Source organism: Brachionichthys hirsutus, chromosome 15 (genome assembly GCF_040956055.1).
Source record: "Brachionichthys hirsutus isolate HB-005 chromosome 15, CSIRO-AGI_Bhir_v1, whole genome shotgun sequence".
NCBI classification, from domain to species: domain Eukaryota; kingdom Metazoa; phylum Chordata; class Actinopteri; order Lophiiformes; family Brachionichthyidae; genus Brachionichthys; species Brachionichthys hirsutus.
Genome location: NC_090911.1, coordinates 2,583,320 through 2,596,528, shown reverse-complemented (window position 1 = coordinate 2,596,528; position 13,209 = coordinate 2,583,320). Strand labels below are relative to the sequence as shown.

Below are 13,209 nucleotides of genomic sequence, written 5' to 3'. Positions count from 1 at the left end.
TACCTTTTTTTATTTATAGAGGTGGTAACATAATGCAAAACGGTTTTTTGAGCGTTCTTGTGGGTTTAATAAATTATGAAACATTCATTGTGACATGGTTAAATTATCTGTTTATGAATAGAAATTTGGGGCTAAATCGTGTGAAATATTAAAATGTTTTTCTAAATACATTATGGGCTTTGTAAAACAAACTGGAGATGCCTTTCAAAGGAGAACAAGTTATTGATATTGAAACGTGATCAATAATATTTTCTAAATATATGTATATATATTTGGCAAAAGGCTTAATTATATATTTAATTATAATGGCCTGTGACCTATGCTAAGGGTGAATAAAATACTTTCTGCATATTCAGCACAAAACTGATTTTCAGTCTGTCTGTCTGTTAGCAACATAATTCAAAATGTTACAGACAGATCTTGATGAAATCTTCAGGTAATGTTGGGAATGTTAGCAGGTAGAGATGAATAAATATTGATGATTATCCAGAAGAGATTCCAGGATTCTGGATCGTTTTGAAATGTTCGTTAACACTGCAGTAAATGGAGCTTCAAAATTTTGTTTCTCAATATCTCGATTAATTACTGACCGATGTTTATGGAATTTGACACAGTCTTGTAGGGATCTCCATCTTAACAACGAATTTCATCTGGATGGGATCAGGACTGCAGATATCATTGAGATATTTTCCAAAAAGTGGGGGTACATTTGCGTTTCGGCCTGCTGTACATTTAACATTAGAGATAGAGATTTCTAACAAGTTGAGTCGATTCAACATCGGCGCAGTTCAGCTGATTTGTTCTATCTTTCATACCTGAGGAAACAGATCCAGGGGAAATACTACTATACTATTTATAACAACAGTTAAAGATGTTAATTCCATCCTAAGATTTTAGTCCTTTGGATTACAGCTAGAATATTAAAACATTAACAAGCCAACAACAGTCAGTTGAGCCGTAGATCATTTTTATTCTACAGAACAAACGTCTTGCTTAGGGAGACACTGTGTCGACATCACATGCCTCAGAAAAGATTATTTTTACTCCACCGGCTTCAAACTTCATCGAGTCCTTTCTGAAATTAGAAAAGAAAAACACATTTGTTTCGTAGGTTGAAATATTATTGTTTAAAATTTGTAATTTGTCATCAAAACCTTTGAATCATGTACATTCAGTATCTTAATTACCAGTTAGACTTCTGTGCACTGCTCACCAGTTACCCTTTATTGTTCTCAGGTTAGTAGCTGGCTGGCTGGCTCATCAATATTATTACGCTGATGCTTTTAATGATTCCCCCTTTCTAATGCAACAGAGGTAATATCCATTCGCTACGATCAACACAAAACAAAAGACTAAATCGATGGCTGACCTTTGACCCGACATCACGGCTCTTGGCACGCAGCTTGTTGACCTGGCACTCTGCGATGTCAGCTCTCTCTTCAGCCTCGTCCAGCTCATGCTGCAGTTTACGGATCTTAGCCAGATTCCCGTTGGCCTGTTCCTCCTGTGGAAAACAAACACCATGTGCGGTTTGATAAAAGTGGGGAATGAGCTTTTGTCTCCTGCTTAGGCAGGTCCGAGTCACAGGGGCAACGGTCTTAGCAAGGAATCCCAGACACGTCTCTGCTCAGCCACTTCGACAGCTGCTCTGGAAGGATACCGAGGTGTTCCCGCGCCAGACAAGAGACGTAAACTCAGAGAGAGGAGCGGATCCTCGGCTGCTTCACATTCGACTCCAAACCATTTCATGTGTTCTCAGTCATCCAGGTCGCGGTAACTCACAAAGAGCAAAAACAAAGAATCAACTGGACTTGGTTGAACCCGCAGGTCGCTGTGGGCCTTCACCATTTATGTTGTTTTTTTATTATGTATTTATATTGTTTCTATTAAATATTAAGAGTACTTACTGCCTCCTCTGCAGCTTTCTTATAGGATTTGACCTTTAACTGCAACTTGTCTGCCAGATCTTGCAGACGGGCAAGATTTTTACGGTCCTCTTCTGTCTGAAAACAAAAACGAGAACAATTATCGGATTATATTTTTTTAAATAGAAGTTAGAGTTGCTCTTCCACAATCTCTGAAATGGCCTGAAACCCACCTGATAGGTCAGTTCTTTAATTCGTCGCTCATATTTTCGTAATCCCTTGACAGATTCGCTGGATTTTTGTTGTTCAGCCTCAACTTCATTTTCCAGTTCTCGGATCTGTTGAGGTAATAAAAATTACAACATTGCTTTCCCTAAATATATTTTCTAAAATGAATGGTTATGACATTTAATGCTGCAAGCTTTGAGAGATTTTGTGATTTCCTTAGACTACCTTTCTCTGAAACTATTTGCACGTACCCTGGCCTCGAGCTTCTGCACCTGCTTCTTGCCCCCCTTCAAGGCAATCTGCTCGGCTTCGTCCAGGCGGTGCTGAAGGTCTTTGATGGTTTGCTCCATGTTCTTCTTCATCCTCTCCAGGTGAGCGCTGGTGTCCTGCTCCTTCTTCAGCTCCTCTGCCATCATGGCTGCATCAGTGATGGCCTTCTTGGCCTTTTCCTCTGCATTCCTGCATTCCTGCACGGCGTCCTCCACCTCAGTCTGAAGCTGGGACGTATCGGCCTCCAGCTTCCGCTTTTGGTTTAGTAGACTGGTGTTCTGGTGGAAGGATTTACGTGGAGTTGGTAAAATAATTGGCAATGAGAACAGAGAACCGGCCAAATGCACGAGTTTACCTGTGAGTGCAGCAGCTGCACCCGCTCACTGACGTCCAGGAGTTCCTGCTCAGCCAGTTTGCGGCCTCTCTCAGTTTGCTCCAGAGCCGACCTGAGTTCCTCCAGTTCGGCCTGGAGCAGGTTGTTGCGTCTCTCCACGATGGCCATGTTCTCCTTCAAGTCATCATTTGCTCGAACATATTCCTCAATCTGGAGCTGAGCATCCTGGGAGATTATTAGTTTTTGAGACATGTTTTATGAAACAAGTCAAATCAAGTGAGTGCAGATTATATCCACGAGGCCATTCATAGGCGCCTACCTTTAGATGTGAATGGATAGCCTTGAGCTGCTTCTGGGCCTCTGCTGCCTGCCTGTTGGCCTGGCTTAGCTGGATCTCCATCTCATTGAGGTCTCCCTCCATCTTCTTCTTCAGACGCATGGCCTCGTTCCTGCTGCGGGCCTCAGACTCCAGAGAGCTCTGCAGGGTGTCCACAACTCGCTGTTGATTCCTCTTTGCTTGCTCCATTTCATGGTCTTTCTCAGCCAGCTTGCGCTCAATGTCGGCTTTAACCTGACTGAACTCCAGCTGAATTCTGAGAATCTTCCCCTCTTCGTGCTCCAGTGAGGCCTGCCATGAGAGAAGATAGAGAATGACGATAGAATCAAATATTACTCAAGTCATAACCATTTACAAAAACTAATGTTTGTCCGGCATCAGAAGAGCCAACACACCTCTGCTTCCTCCAAGTTCATTTGTATCTCAGACTTCTCTTGGTCCAGCTGTTTTCGAATTTTCTCAAGCTCATGAATACTTTTTCCACTCTCACCAATTTGCTCCGTGAGGTCAGATATTTCCTCTGAGAAGCAGGATGTGAGTCAACGTAAGTGTCAGTGTCAGAAACGTTTGCGACGGTGTAAAATGGTCTTATCCTTACCCTGCAGATTCTTATTCTCTCTCTTCATGGTTTCCAGGTGTTCCAGAGATTCCTCATATGAATTTTTCAGCTTGAAGAGCTCCGTGCTCAGAGACCTGGCTTCTTTTTGTGAGCTCTCCAGGTCTGTCTGAGACTCTTCATATTTCTGTTTCCATTCTGCCAAAACCTGAGAGACATTCACATTTAAAGCAAAGCATCAGAAACAAACGTGGGTTTTTTTTGTTCATCGCATTTTAAATTCAACCTTGTCGAAGTTCCTTTGCTTCTTGTCCAGAGCGGCGGCAGCAGCGTTCGACCGCTCCACGTCCACCATGAGATCTTCGATCTCATTCTGCAGCCTGTGCTTGGTCTTCTCCAGAGAAGAGCATTTAGCATTCACCGCTTCAACGGCCTCCTCGGCGTCCTGCAGGCGCTGAGCCAGCTTCTTTCTGGATTGTGATTGAATTAATTCCAGTTTTACTGTTATAAATCAGGATTTATTATCACCATAGATTATCAAATGCATCCTCATGGGCAGCAGGAGTCGTGAGGTTAGTAGGAGCTAACGAGTTTGAGGGAGGACATGAGAGTGGCTGGTGTTGGGGAGGGCGATGCAAAGGACAGGGTGAAGTGGAGAACGTTGCTGTGGCGACCCCTCAGGGGACAAGAAGAAAGTACAGTAGACAATCATAGATTATCAATCTATGAATACATTTTGATCATAATGCATTCGGCCATTGTTCACCGCCTTAAAGCAGTGGAGAGTTTTCTGAGTGACAATGATTGTTGCTCACTTGGCCTCCTCCAGCTCCTCGGTTCTCTGGATGGCGTCGGTCTCGTACTTTGTTCTCCACTGAGCCACCTCAGCGTTCGCCTTGGACATGCCGCGCTGCAGCTCAGCCTTGCCCTCCTGCTCCTCCTCATACTGCTCCCTGAGGAGGTCACAGTCATGACGGGCGGACTGCAACGCATGGGCCAGGGCACTCTTGGCCTGAAATGAAAGCACAGTGAAATGTCTGTGATGATATTTAATCCAGCTGTGCTAACTGAGCTTTTAGCTGCTACCTTGACTTCCTCCTCCAATTGTCTTTTGAGATCCTCAATTTGTTGAGTGTTGGATTGTTTTCCTCTGGTGAGTTGAGACACAAGGGAATCCTTCTCCTCATTCTGTCTTGTAAGTTCACCTTTGTTTGGTAAATAATAAAATTAGTGCCGGTGCCCCCCCAAAGAAAACACTTTTCTAAGCAGATGCTCACCATTCTCAGTCTGAAGCTTTGCTCTCTGCATTGTGAAGTCGCTGATGGTCCGCTGTCCTTCTTCTGACTTTGTTTTGTATTCATGCATCTGGTCTTCCAGAGACCTGCACATTTTCTCAAAATTGTTCTAAAAAAAAAAAAGACCAAAGAAAAGTAAAATACATAATAATATAACCAGAGAATTATGAGACAAGTACATAATACACCAAAGCATTCTACTTTAGTCTTCACTATGTGCTCCATGTTGGAGACCACGTCATCCAGCTCCAGCCTCAGCTCACTCTTCTCCTTCTCCAGCTTCTGCTTGACTCTCTGCAGGTTGTCGATCTGTTCTCCCAGGTCGGCCACGCTGTCGGCTTGTTTCTTCCTGAGCGTGGCCGTGGTGGCTTCATGCTGCAGAGTGGCCTCTTCGAGGTCTCTGCGGAGTTTCAGGAATTCCGCCTCCCTCTTCTTGTTCATCTCGATCTGGGCGGATGTCGCTCCTCCGGCCTCCTCCAGCCTCTCGCTGATCTCCTCCAGCTCTCTGGCTAAATCTGCTCTCTGTTTCTCCACCTTGGCCCGGGAAGCTCGCTCTGCTTCCAGCTCTTCCTCCAGCTCCTCAATGCGGGCCTTTGAAAGCAGAATCATGTATTAGCAACTTCCAACGAGGTGTTTTCCACATTTTGAAACAATGCACTGTTTGGAAATCACCTGGAGCTCTTTTAGCTTCTTTTGAAGCTGGAGGGTGATGGCCTGCTCGTCCTCGATCTTATTGCTGAGCTGATTGATCTCGAAGTCTTTCCTGTGGAGATCAGTTTTGAGTCATCCACTCTGCATGCGTCAGAAAAATTGTTTTTAGAATCATGCACTTACTTTTTCAGATGCTCTTCCAGGTTTTGCTTGTCATTCTCTAGATCCATGATGCTCTCATGTGTTAATTTCAAGTCACCCTCCAACTTCCTCTTTGCCCTCTCAAGATCCATCCGGACCTTCTTTTCTTGTTCCAGTGAACCTTCCAGCTGGAAAGTGCCGTTAAAGTAAGTCAGACCACGTTCCTCAATATGAAGCGTATTCAATCTTACTCAACACATTTAACTTTGGGTGGAAACAACACATAGCAAGACTCTCACTTCGTCCACTTGTTGCTCCAGCTTGGCCTTGGCCTTGGTCAGAGTGTTGACTTTGTCCTCTTCACTCTGCAGGTCATCCAGTGTTTGCTGATGAGCCTCCTGCAAGGCTTTCTTTTCCTTTGTCAGCTTAGCAATGATTTCATCCAGGGCAGCCATCTCCTCCACCAGGTTCTTTACCTGTCAAGGTGTTGCAGTGTTCAGGCGAGAATCCTGTCGCTCATTCATGCACTTTACATTCAGGGCTTGCCGCTCTACCTTGTTCTCAGTGGCGTGCTTCTCTTTCTCCACTTTAGCCAGAGTTAATTCTAAGTCATCGATGTCTTTCTTTAGCTCAGAGCACTCGTCCTCCAGCTTCCGCTTCTTAGCAGTTAGCTCGGCATTCATCTCCTCCTCGTCCTCCAGCCTCTCGGTCAACTCTTTGGCTTTAGCCTCCAGTTGAATTTTATTTTTGATCAGTCCTTCACATCTCTCTTCTGCATCACAGAGATTATCTTGTTCCTGTTGGTAATGCGTTATGGATATTACACATTGGTAGACATTACATTCACTAATATCAGCAGTTATTTATGTTTTAAACCTACTGATTGAACTTGGAGCTGCAGATCGTTCTTCTCCTGGATAAGAGTCACCATTTTTTCTTCCAGTTCCTTCCTGCGACTTTCGGATTTTTCAAAAGCCTCTTTCAGTTTGGTGAACTCTTCTTTCATGTTGGCCATCTCCTTCTCAGTCTCTGCTGACTTTAACAGAGGTTTGATCTTGAAATACAGCTTCATCCAGAGCCAATTCTTGACTACCATGAAGGCACGAATGTTCCACTGGATGACCAGTAATGCATCCCTGCAGACAAGATATTATTGATTTGTTTGTCACAAGCCGTATGAATATAGAATTGTCATCCTTTCATATTAATCCCACGCCTCAGAATGCTCTACTCCATTTCCTCCAATGACAGTCGTGTTGTTTGGTGCCAAACAGGGAAGTGCTGCCTTTCTCAGAGGATTTAATTTCTTCCATTTGTAATGCATGACTAGTGTTGTTGTTGTTTTTGGGAGAAAGTACCTGCGTTCAAGAATCTTCTGGAACTCGATTCTTGCCAGCAAGCCTCGTGACCTGGCTTGAATCCCAGTGATTATCAGTGCTAGTCTCTCATCTCTCATCTCCTCGAGCAGACCCAGGAGTCCAGCTTTGAAGAACACCTATTTCAAAGATATAGATTGGATGATTAACGACTAATAACATAACTGCAATGCAAACATCATGTGCCCTTAAATGATATTGATAATGCTGGCCTTGGTGTGGCCCAGTTTGTACTGGCTGTGGTCAATCTCCAGAGAGCCCAGCAGCTTATCAGCCGCCTTCTTGTTGTCGATGAACTGTCCTTCAGGAATTGCATTTGGGTTCAAAATACGATATCTTTGGTGCAAATATGAAAGATAAAAAAATAAAATGAAACGTGTTAAATATTCTACAAGAAAGAGCAATTCTGACAAATTACTAGTTTGTTTTCATTGGTATTTTGAATAGATAGGATTGCTCATTATATTCAATACCTCTGTTTGAAATCTCCGTAGAGGATCCTGTTGGGGAAGCCCTTTCTGCAGATCCTGATGCCCTCCAGTACCCCGTTACAGCGCAGCTGGTGCATCACCAGTGGATTCTCCATGGCCCCGGGGGTCTTGGTCTCATTGGGGATGATGCAGCGCACAAAGTGAGGGTGAGTGGACCTTAAGTTGGTCATCAGCTTGTTGAGGTTCTCCTGTTGATGCAAATATCATATTTGTGAGGCATATCAAGGTGAAACTGTGTGATTGTCTCGGCTTTCTGTTTCTGCAGCCGGTCACACACTCCTCTGTGTTTACTGACCCTGTGTAAGGCAGAGACCGTTTGGAAGGATGAACCCTTCTTCTTGCTTCCTTTGCCTCTTCCAGTATCTGCTCAAACATCATTGTGCAACATATTAGCTTGCATTAACAGACGGGAAATATCAAGTCAATATTTGTGGTACATTCAGTTTATTCTTACCTGAATCAGCGCCAGCGTAATTAGCAAAGAGGAAGGACAGCAGTTTCAGAGTTGATTTCTGGTACAGTGCAACGACGGTCTCGTTCAGAGGATCCTTGTTCTTCACCAGCCAGTTGTTGATGTTGTAATCAACAGTTCCAGCATAGTGCATCAGAGCAAAGTGAGCCTCTGGCTTCCCTTTCACAATTCTGGGCTTCTGGAAATTGGCAGATTTCCCAAGATGGTTGTCATAAAGCTTGGCTTTAAAGGTGGTGTCACTGGCTTTGGGGAACATGCACTCCTCTTCGAGGATGGACATGATACCCATCGGCTGAGGAGACAAGAATAGGGCATTAAAATGATGCTTTAGTTATGTGCATGTATGTAGCCCAGGATTTTACCTTTTCAATCAGGTCAATGCAGGCCTGCAAGTCCATCCCGAAGTCGATGAAGGTCCATTCAATGCCCTCTTTCTTGTACTCTTCCTGCTCCAGCACAAACATGTGGTGGTTGAAGAACTGCTGCAGCTTTTCATTGGTGAAGTTGATGCACAGCTGCTCAAAGGTGTTGAACTGCAATAACATTATGAGTAAAAAAAAAAAAGAAATGACCTCCAGAAATAAAATCTTACTGACGTTAACACACTTTTCATTCTAAACTTACATCAAAGATCTCAAAGCCGGCGATGTCCAGCACGCCGATGAAGTACTGGCGGGGCTGCTTGGTGTCCAGGGATTGGTTAATTCTTATCACCATCCATAGAAACATCTTCTCATACACTGCCTTCGACAGCGCACCAACAGCATAGTACACCTGGGGAGGAAAACTACTCAATCAAACAGTTCTATTCCATGTGATATGTCTCCTTCAGCTCGTTACCTGGGCAACATTTTGTCCCTTGGTGACCCACTCGTTCCCTACTTTAACTCTGGGGTGACAGAGACCTTTGATGAGGTCAGCAGAGTTTAGGCCCATCAGGTATGCGACTTTGTCTGCATCTGTGAAATTAAATATATGATATACATCGGCTCCTTCGCCCTGACAGTGAGCATGCGCTCACAGCTTTTAGTGAACTGGTAAGAAGCATTTTTGTTCATCACAAGGATTAACATATTTTCTCATATGTAAATGCAAATTAAGGTCATGTTATATATGCATGGTTAAACGCATACAATATTAACAATAAATTCAGCAACTCTTTGACAGATATTTTATCATGAAGTCGTGTCATTTATATACTGTATAAATTATTTTAGGTACATTTTTTACCCAATTTAATTTATCTGTTGATACAGTCCCAAGTATGGGATCCAATAAATTGTGGTTTATATGGCAATTCTTTCTTTACAAATTTAAGGAAAGGTCAAATAAGTGAGTCCTCGCAGTGTCGCTTTCTAATAATACTTTATCATCGATCTATTGTTCTGTTTTTAGGAAACTGTGACTTTTATTGTGTTATACTGTCATGGTTTCATTGATTTTATCGACCCCATTTCTATCACTAAATAACTGAAGAAACTCTCTGTATAATGCACTACTAGTATTATTATTATTATTACTAGTGTTATTATTATTACTACTATTAGTAGTATTATTAGTAGTATTAGTATTGTTATTATTATTAATAATATTGTTATTATTTGTATTATTATGATTATTATGATGATGATTATTGTTGCTATTATTATTATTATTATTATTATTATTAATTAGCCTCTGCTTACCCTCAGTGCCATCGGCCTCCGCCTGCTCCTCCCTCTGTCTCAGCTTGAACTTCATGTTGCCGTGATGCATGATGGCGCCAATCATCTTGTAAATGCCGTTCTTCTCTTCTTGAGTGAAGCCCAGAACATCAAAAGCATCCTGAACGAAGGCAAAGAGTAAAAGCAACCGTTTTATTGTCTTATTTTATTAGCTCGGTAGGAATGGGCATTCGCCAATACACTGTTTTCCGTTGTCAAGCGAAGGCTCAGCTCACGTCAGTGGCCATCAGCTCTTCAGCGTCGTTGATGGAGGCTACTGTTGTCTCTCCTTGGGAGATGAAGGCGTAGTCATACGGGTTGTTGGTGATGAGCAGCATCTCTAAAGAGATATTTACAGAGTAGAAAATATTTTTAGGATGCAGTGCATGATGTCGTCCTATAATATCCATGTCAGATATATATATCGTACACTCACCCAGAAGCTCAGGCTTAAACTGAGACAAAATTTGGTAGAAAATGTGGTAATCCCTCTCTGCTTTTAGTTGGTAGGTCACCCGAGATTTCTCCAAAAGGTCTGTTTGAGGTAATAACAAATTCACAATAAAAATCTGTGTGTCTTTTTCATGGCGCATTCAGATTAGGTGGATTAGAGGCTCAATATCTCTGCCCTTTGGACTATGAGTGTGACTTTATGTGATATCTGTGTATATATATTCATATGCTCTATGAAAGACTTTAGAACTGGCTCCAGAATCAAGCATATTGTATTGATTGGTTCAGATCCACTCACAAGTCTCGATGTCAGCGGAGGACAACTTTCCTCTGTTGTCAAAATGAATTCTGATGAATTTACCCTGAAAGGGAAAACAAAACAGTCACTCTCATGCAGTTAATGAATCACGTAGCCGTTCTGTACTCACAAATCTGGAGGAGTTGTCATTCCTGATGGTCTTTGCATTCCCGAAGGCCTCCAGAGCCGGGTTAGCCTGGATGATTTGATCCTCCAGGGTGCCCTGATGTGGTTAAGATGTTAAAAATGATGTAAAAATACTGCTGGAAAATAACAATCCTTGACTTGGGCTGATCGGGCAGCATAAATACATGTGTGTAATCCCAACCTTCTTCTCAGCAGAGGGGTCTTTCTTTCCACCCGGGACAGCAGCAATGCTGGCGAAGTACTGAATGACACGTTTGGTGTTGACAGTCTTTCCAGCACCGGATTCTCCGCTGAGTGGGAAACAGACAGAAGGTTTTAGGCCCAGACCCATCACCCATAGCTGCCAAGGACATTTTGGCTTTGTGACTTACGTGATGAGGATTGACTGGTTTTCTCTGTCTGTCAGCGAGAGGCATTTTCAAATGATCAGTAAGATGTCATGTCAGGAGTCAATATTTTAACAAGATGACAATTGAAAGGAATTATTTACCTGCCAGCATGTACTGGTAGGCGTTGTCAGAGATGGAGAAGATGTGAGGAGGCGCCTCGGCCCTCTTCTTCCCCCTGTAGGCAACCACGACTTCTTGGTTGTAGACTGGCAGCGACTTGTAGGGGTTGACGGTCACGCAGAACAGCCCAGAGTAGGTCTGTCACATCGAGGGACAGAGGATGGGGGCTTCACCGACTGAAATGTCTTATGAATGAAGGTAATTACAGCTTTGCTGGTTGTCTCACGTAGATCATCCATGCTGCGTAGCGCTCCTTGAGGTTGAACAGCACGGCGGGCTCATGGAGGAAGGTGAACATGGCCATGTCTTCGATTTTATCAAACTTTGGCGGGTTCTGAGGGTGGACATCACAGTCCTTCACCGTGGCAGTCTACAGGAACACAATGTCAAATAAAGGTCAAGACTTGGATTTGTGTGCATTTAGAGAGAACAGATTTAATATGCTGTCATGCACACACCTTTCCAGATTCAGTTTTAGCAGTGACTTTGTCGCCATCACGAGACGTGATCGATGCTTTGACATACTCGACTTCTGGATCGGGAACAAAACACTCTTTCTTCATGTCGAACGTGCGCGTCTGGGATTCGAGGCGCTCCTTGTCGGACTTCCTCAGATAAGGAGCAGCAGGCCCAAACTCTGCCATGGCGGCATCACCCATGATTTAACCTTTAAAGAATAAAACAGCTTTTACAGCCCGTAATCATCTTTACACGTATACATGTGGCACATTGTTGATTGATCTCAAAGAAAAACACATCAGACTAACTGTTGGTGAAAACAGATTAAGAATTATTGGATATAAATATACACTATATATATAGCATTGTAATGGTAGAGATATCTTAATAAAAAATAAAGGCAATTTGTTTTAAATATGTGTCAATCTTTGATTTTTTGTATTCAAATTCAAAAATAAACGACATTACAATTATAGAGACTTACCGGAGACATTCATAAATATACGACTGGAAAATGGCAGAATCAAAAAGGCATTTGTTGTCTATATATGCATTTATCAACAGAACAGGAACACGCTTTAAAAAAGAAGTAATTTACCTGTTACAGAAAGAAATATTATTGTATTGGCATTCAAAAGCGGATGCTGATTTTACCTAACGTGTTTTTCTCCACAGGAAGCCGGTATTTATATTCTGCGGACCTAAACAAACCAAATGTCATATTACAGAGAAGAAAAGTTTGATTAAAGTAAAATGTACTCATTAAATGTATTATCCACATATAAACCCTTCATATTAATCTTAGTTAAACATTCTTGTGAGGTATTATCTGATAACTGACGTGCATCCTGGTTTCCTTACCTTTGACCGTCAGCCTTTGCAAAGTGAAGTGATGGATCCAGTGGCGGCTTCTCCATTAATAAAGGCTGCTGGGCCACTAAATATGGGCATGAATATCATAGACATGGCATCCCGGTTGCTTATCATGAAGAGCATTCTCCATGTTGGGTGCAGCCCAGCAAAGCCATTTGTTGCTCTCACCTTGTGAACAACAGACTCTAGATGGGATAGGACAAAGACAGGGGAGGTGCATGGGGGGAGCAGGGACAAGTAGTTGTCTTTGGTCTCACTAATATGAAGCCGCTTTGGAGCTCGGTGCAGCAAAGGTGGTCGGAGTTCATTTAATGCTGGAAATGTAATTATAATAGATCAATCCTTTTCGAGTTTTACTATGATAAAGAGTGGAGAGATCCATTCCAACTCGCTGATCCTCAAATCAACCTTGAATTAATTAGCATGATGACCTGCGCTCCAGAATGTCACTAGTTGGGTGTGACTTCCTTCTATTCTTGGCACTGAAATCTCTATTTCATGCACTCTGCATTTAAGGCAATGTACTAGAGTTATCATCATATTGCCATGTTCAACCTCTATATCCGTACCAAATACAGTCGTCTAACATGCACATTTTATGGCACGTGGCACATCTTCGAGGTTCAACAATAGTATGTCAAGTGATGGGGCGTGAAATCCAAGAGGGCCGACAAAGAGCTGCAGCTGTTGTCTAAAGTGAAGCAAGACAAGAGCAAGGTCGCAGCTGTGAGAGCCCTTTATTATCACTCAC

General features: G+C 42.8%; 1 protein-coding gene across 1 annotated transcript; it reads right to left on the bottom strand.

The window, feature by feature from the left end:
* Positions 1-952: 952 nt before the first annotated feature.
* On the bottom strand, positions 953-11,785 carry LOC137904514 (myosin-7-like). The gene is made up of 37 exons (XM_068748704.1): positions 11,585-11,785; positions 11,353-11,496; positions 11,108-11,264; positions 10,989-11,016; positions 10,799-10,907; positions 10,601-10,693; positions 10,471-10,534; positions 10,156-10,254; positions 9,956-10,059; positions 9,702-9,840; positions 8,857-8,975; positions 8,641-8,790; positions 8,379-8,549; positions 7,999-8,308; positions 7,840-7,907; positions 7,527-7,732; positions 7,266-7,389; positions 7,036-7,172; positions 6,558-6,813; positions 6,232-6,474; positions 5,977-6,153; positions 5,720-5,865; positions 5,558-5,648; positions 5,087-5,476; positions 4,868-4,994; positions 4,677-4,795; positions 4,406-4,602; positions 3,877-4,060; positions 3,633-3,798; positions 3,430-3,554; positions 3,017-3,325; positions 2,719-2,922; positions 2,345-2,641; positions 2,099-2,203; positions 1,908-2,003; positions 1,370-1,504; positions 953-1,075 (listed from the first exon to the last, which is right to left on the bottom strand). Exons 1-37 carry the CDS (start codon positions 11,783-11,785, stop codon positions 1,055-1,057), a joined length of 5,811 nt encoding a protein of 1,936 aa, XP_068604805.1. The 3' UTR covers positions 953-1,054.
* Positions 11,786-13,209: the final 1,424 nt, after the last annotated feature.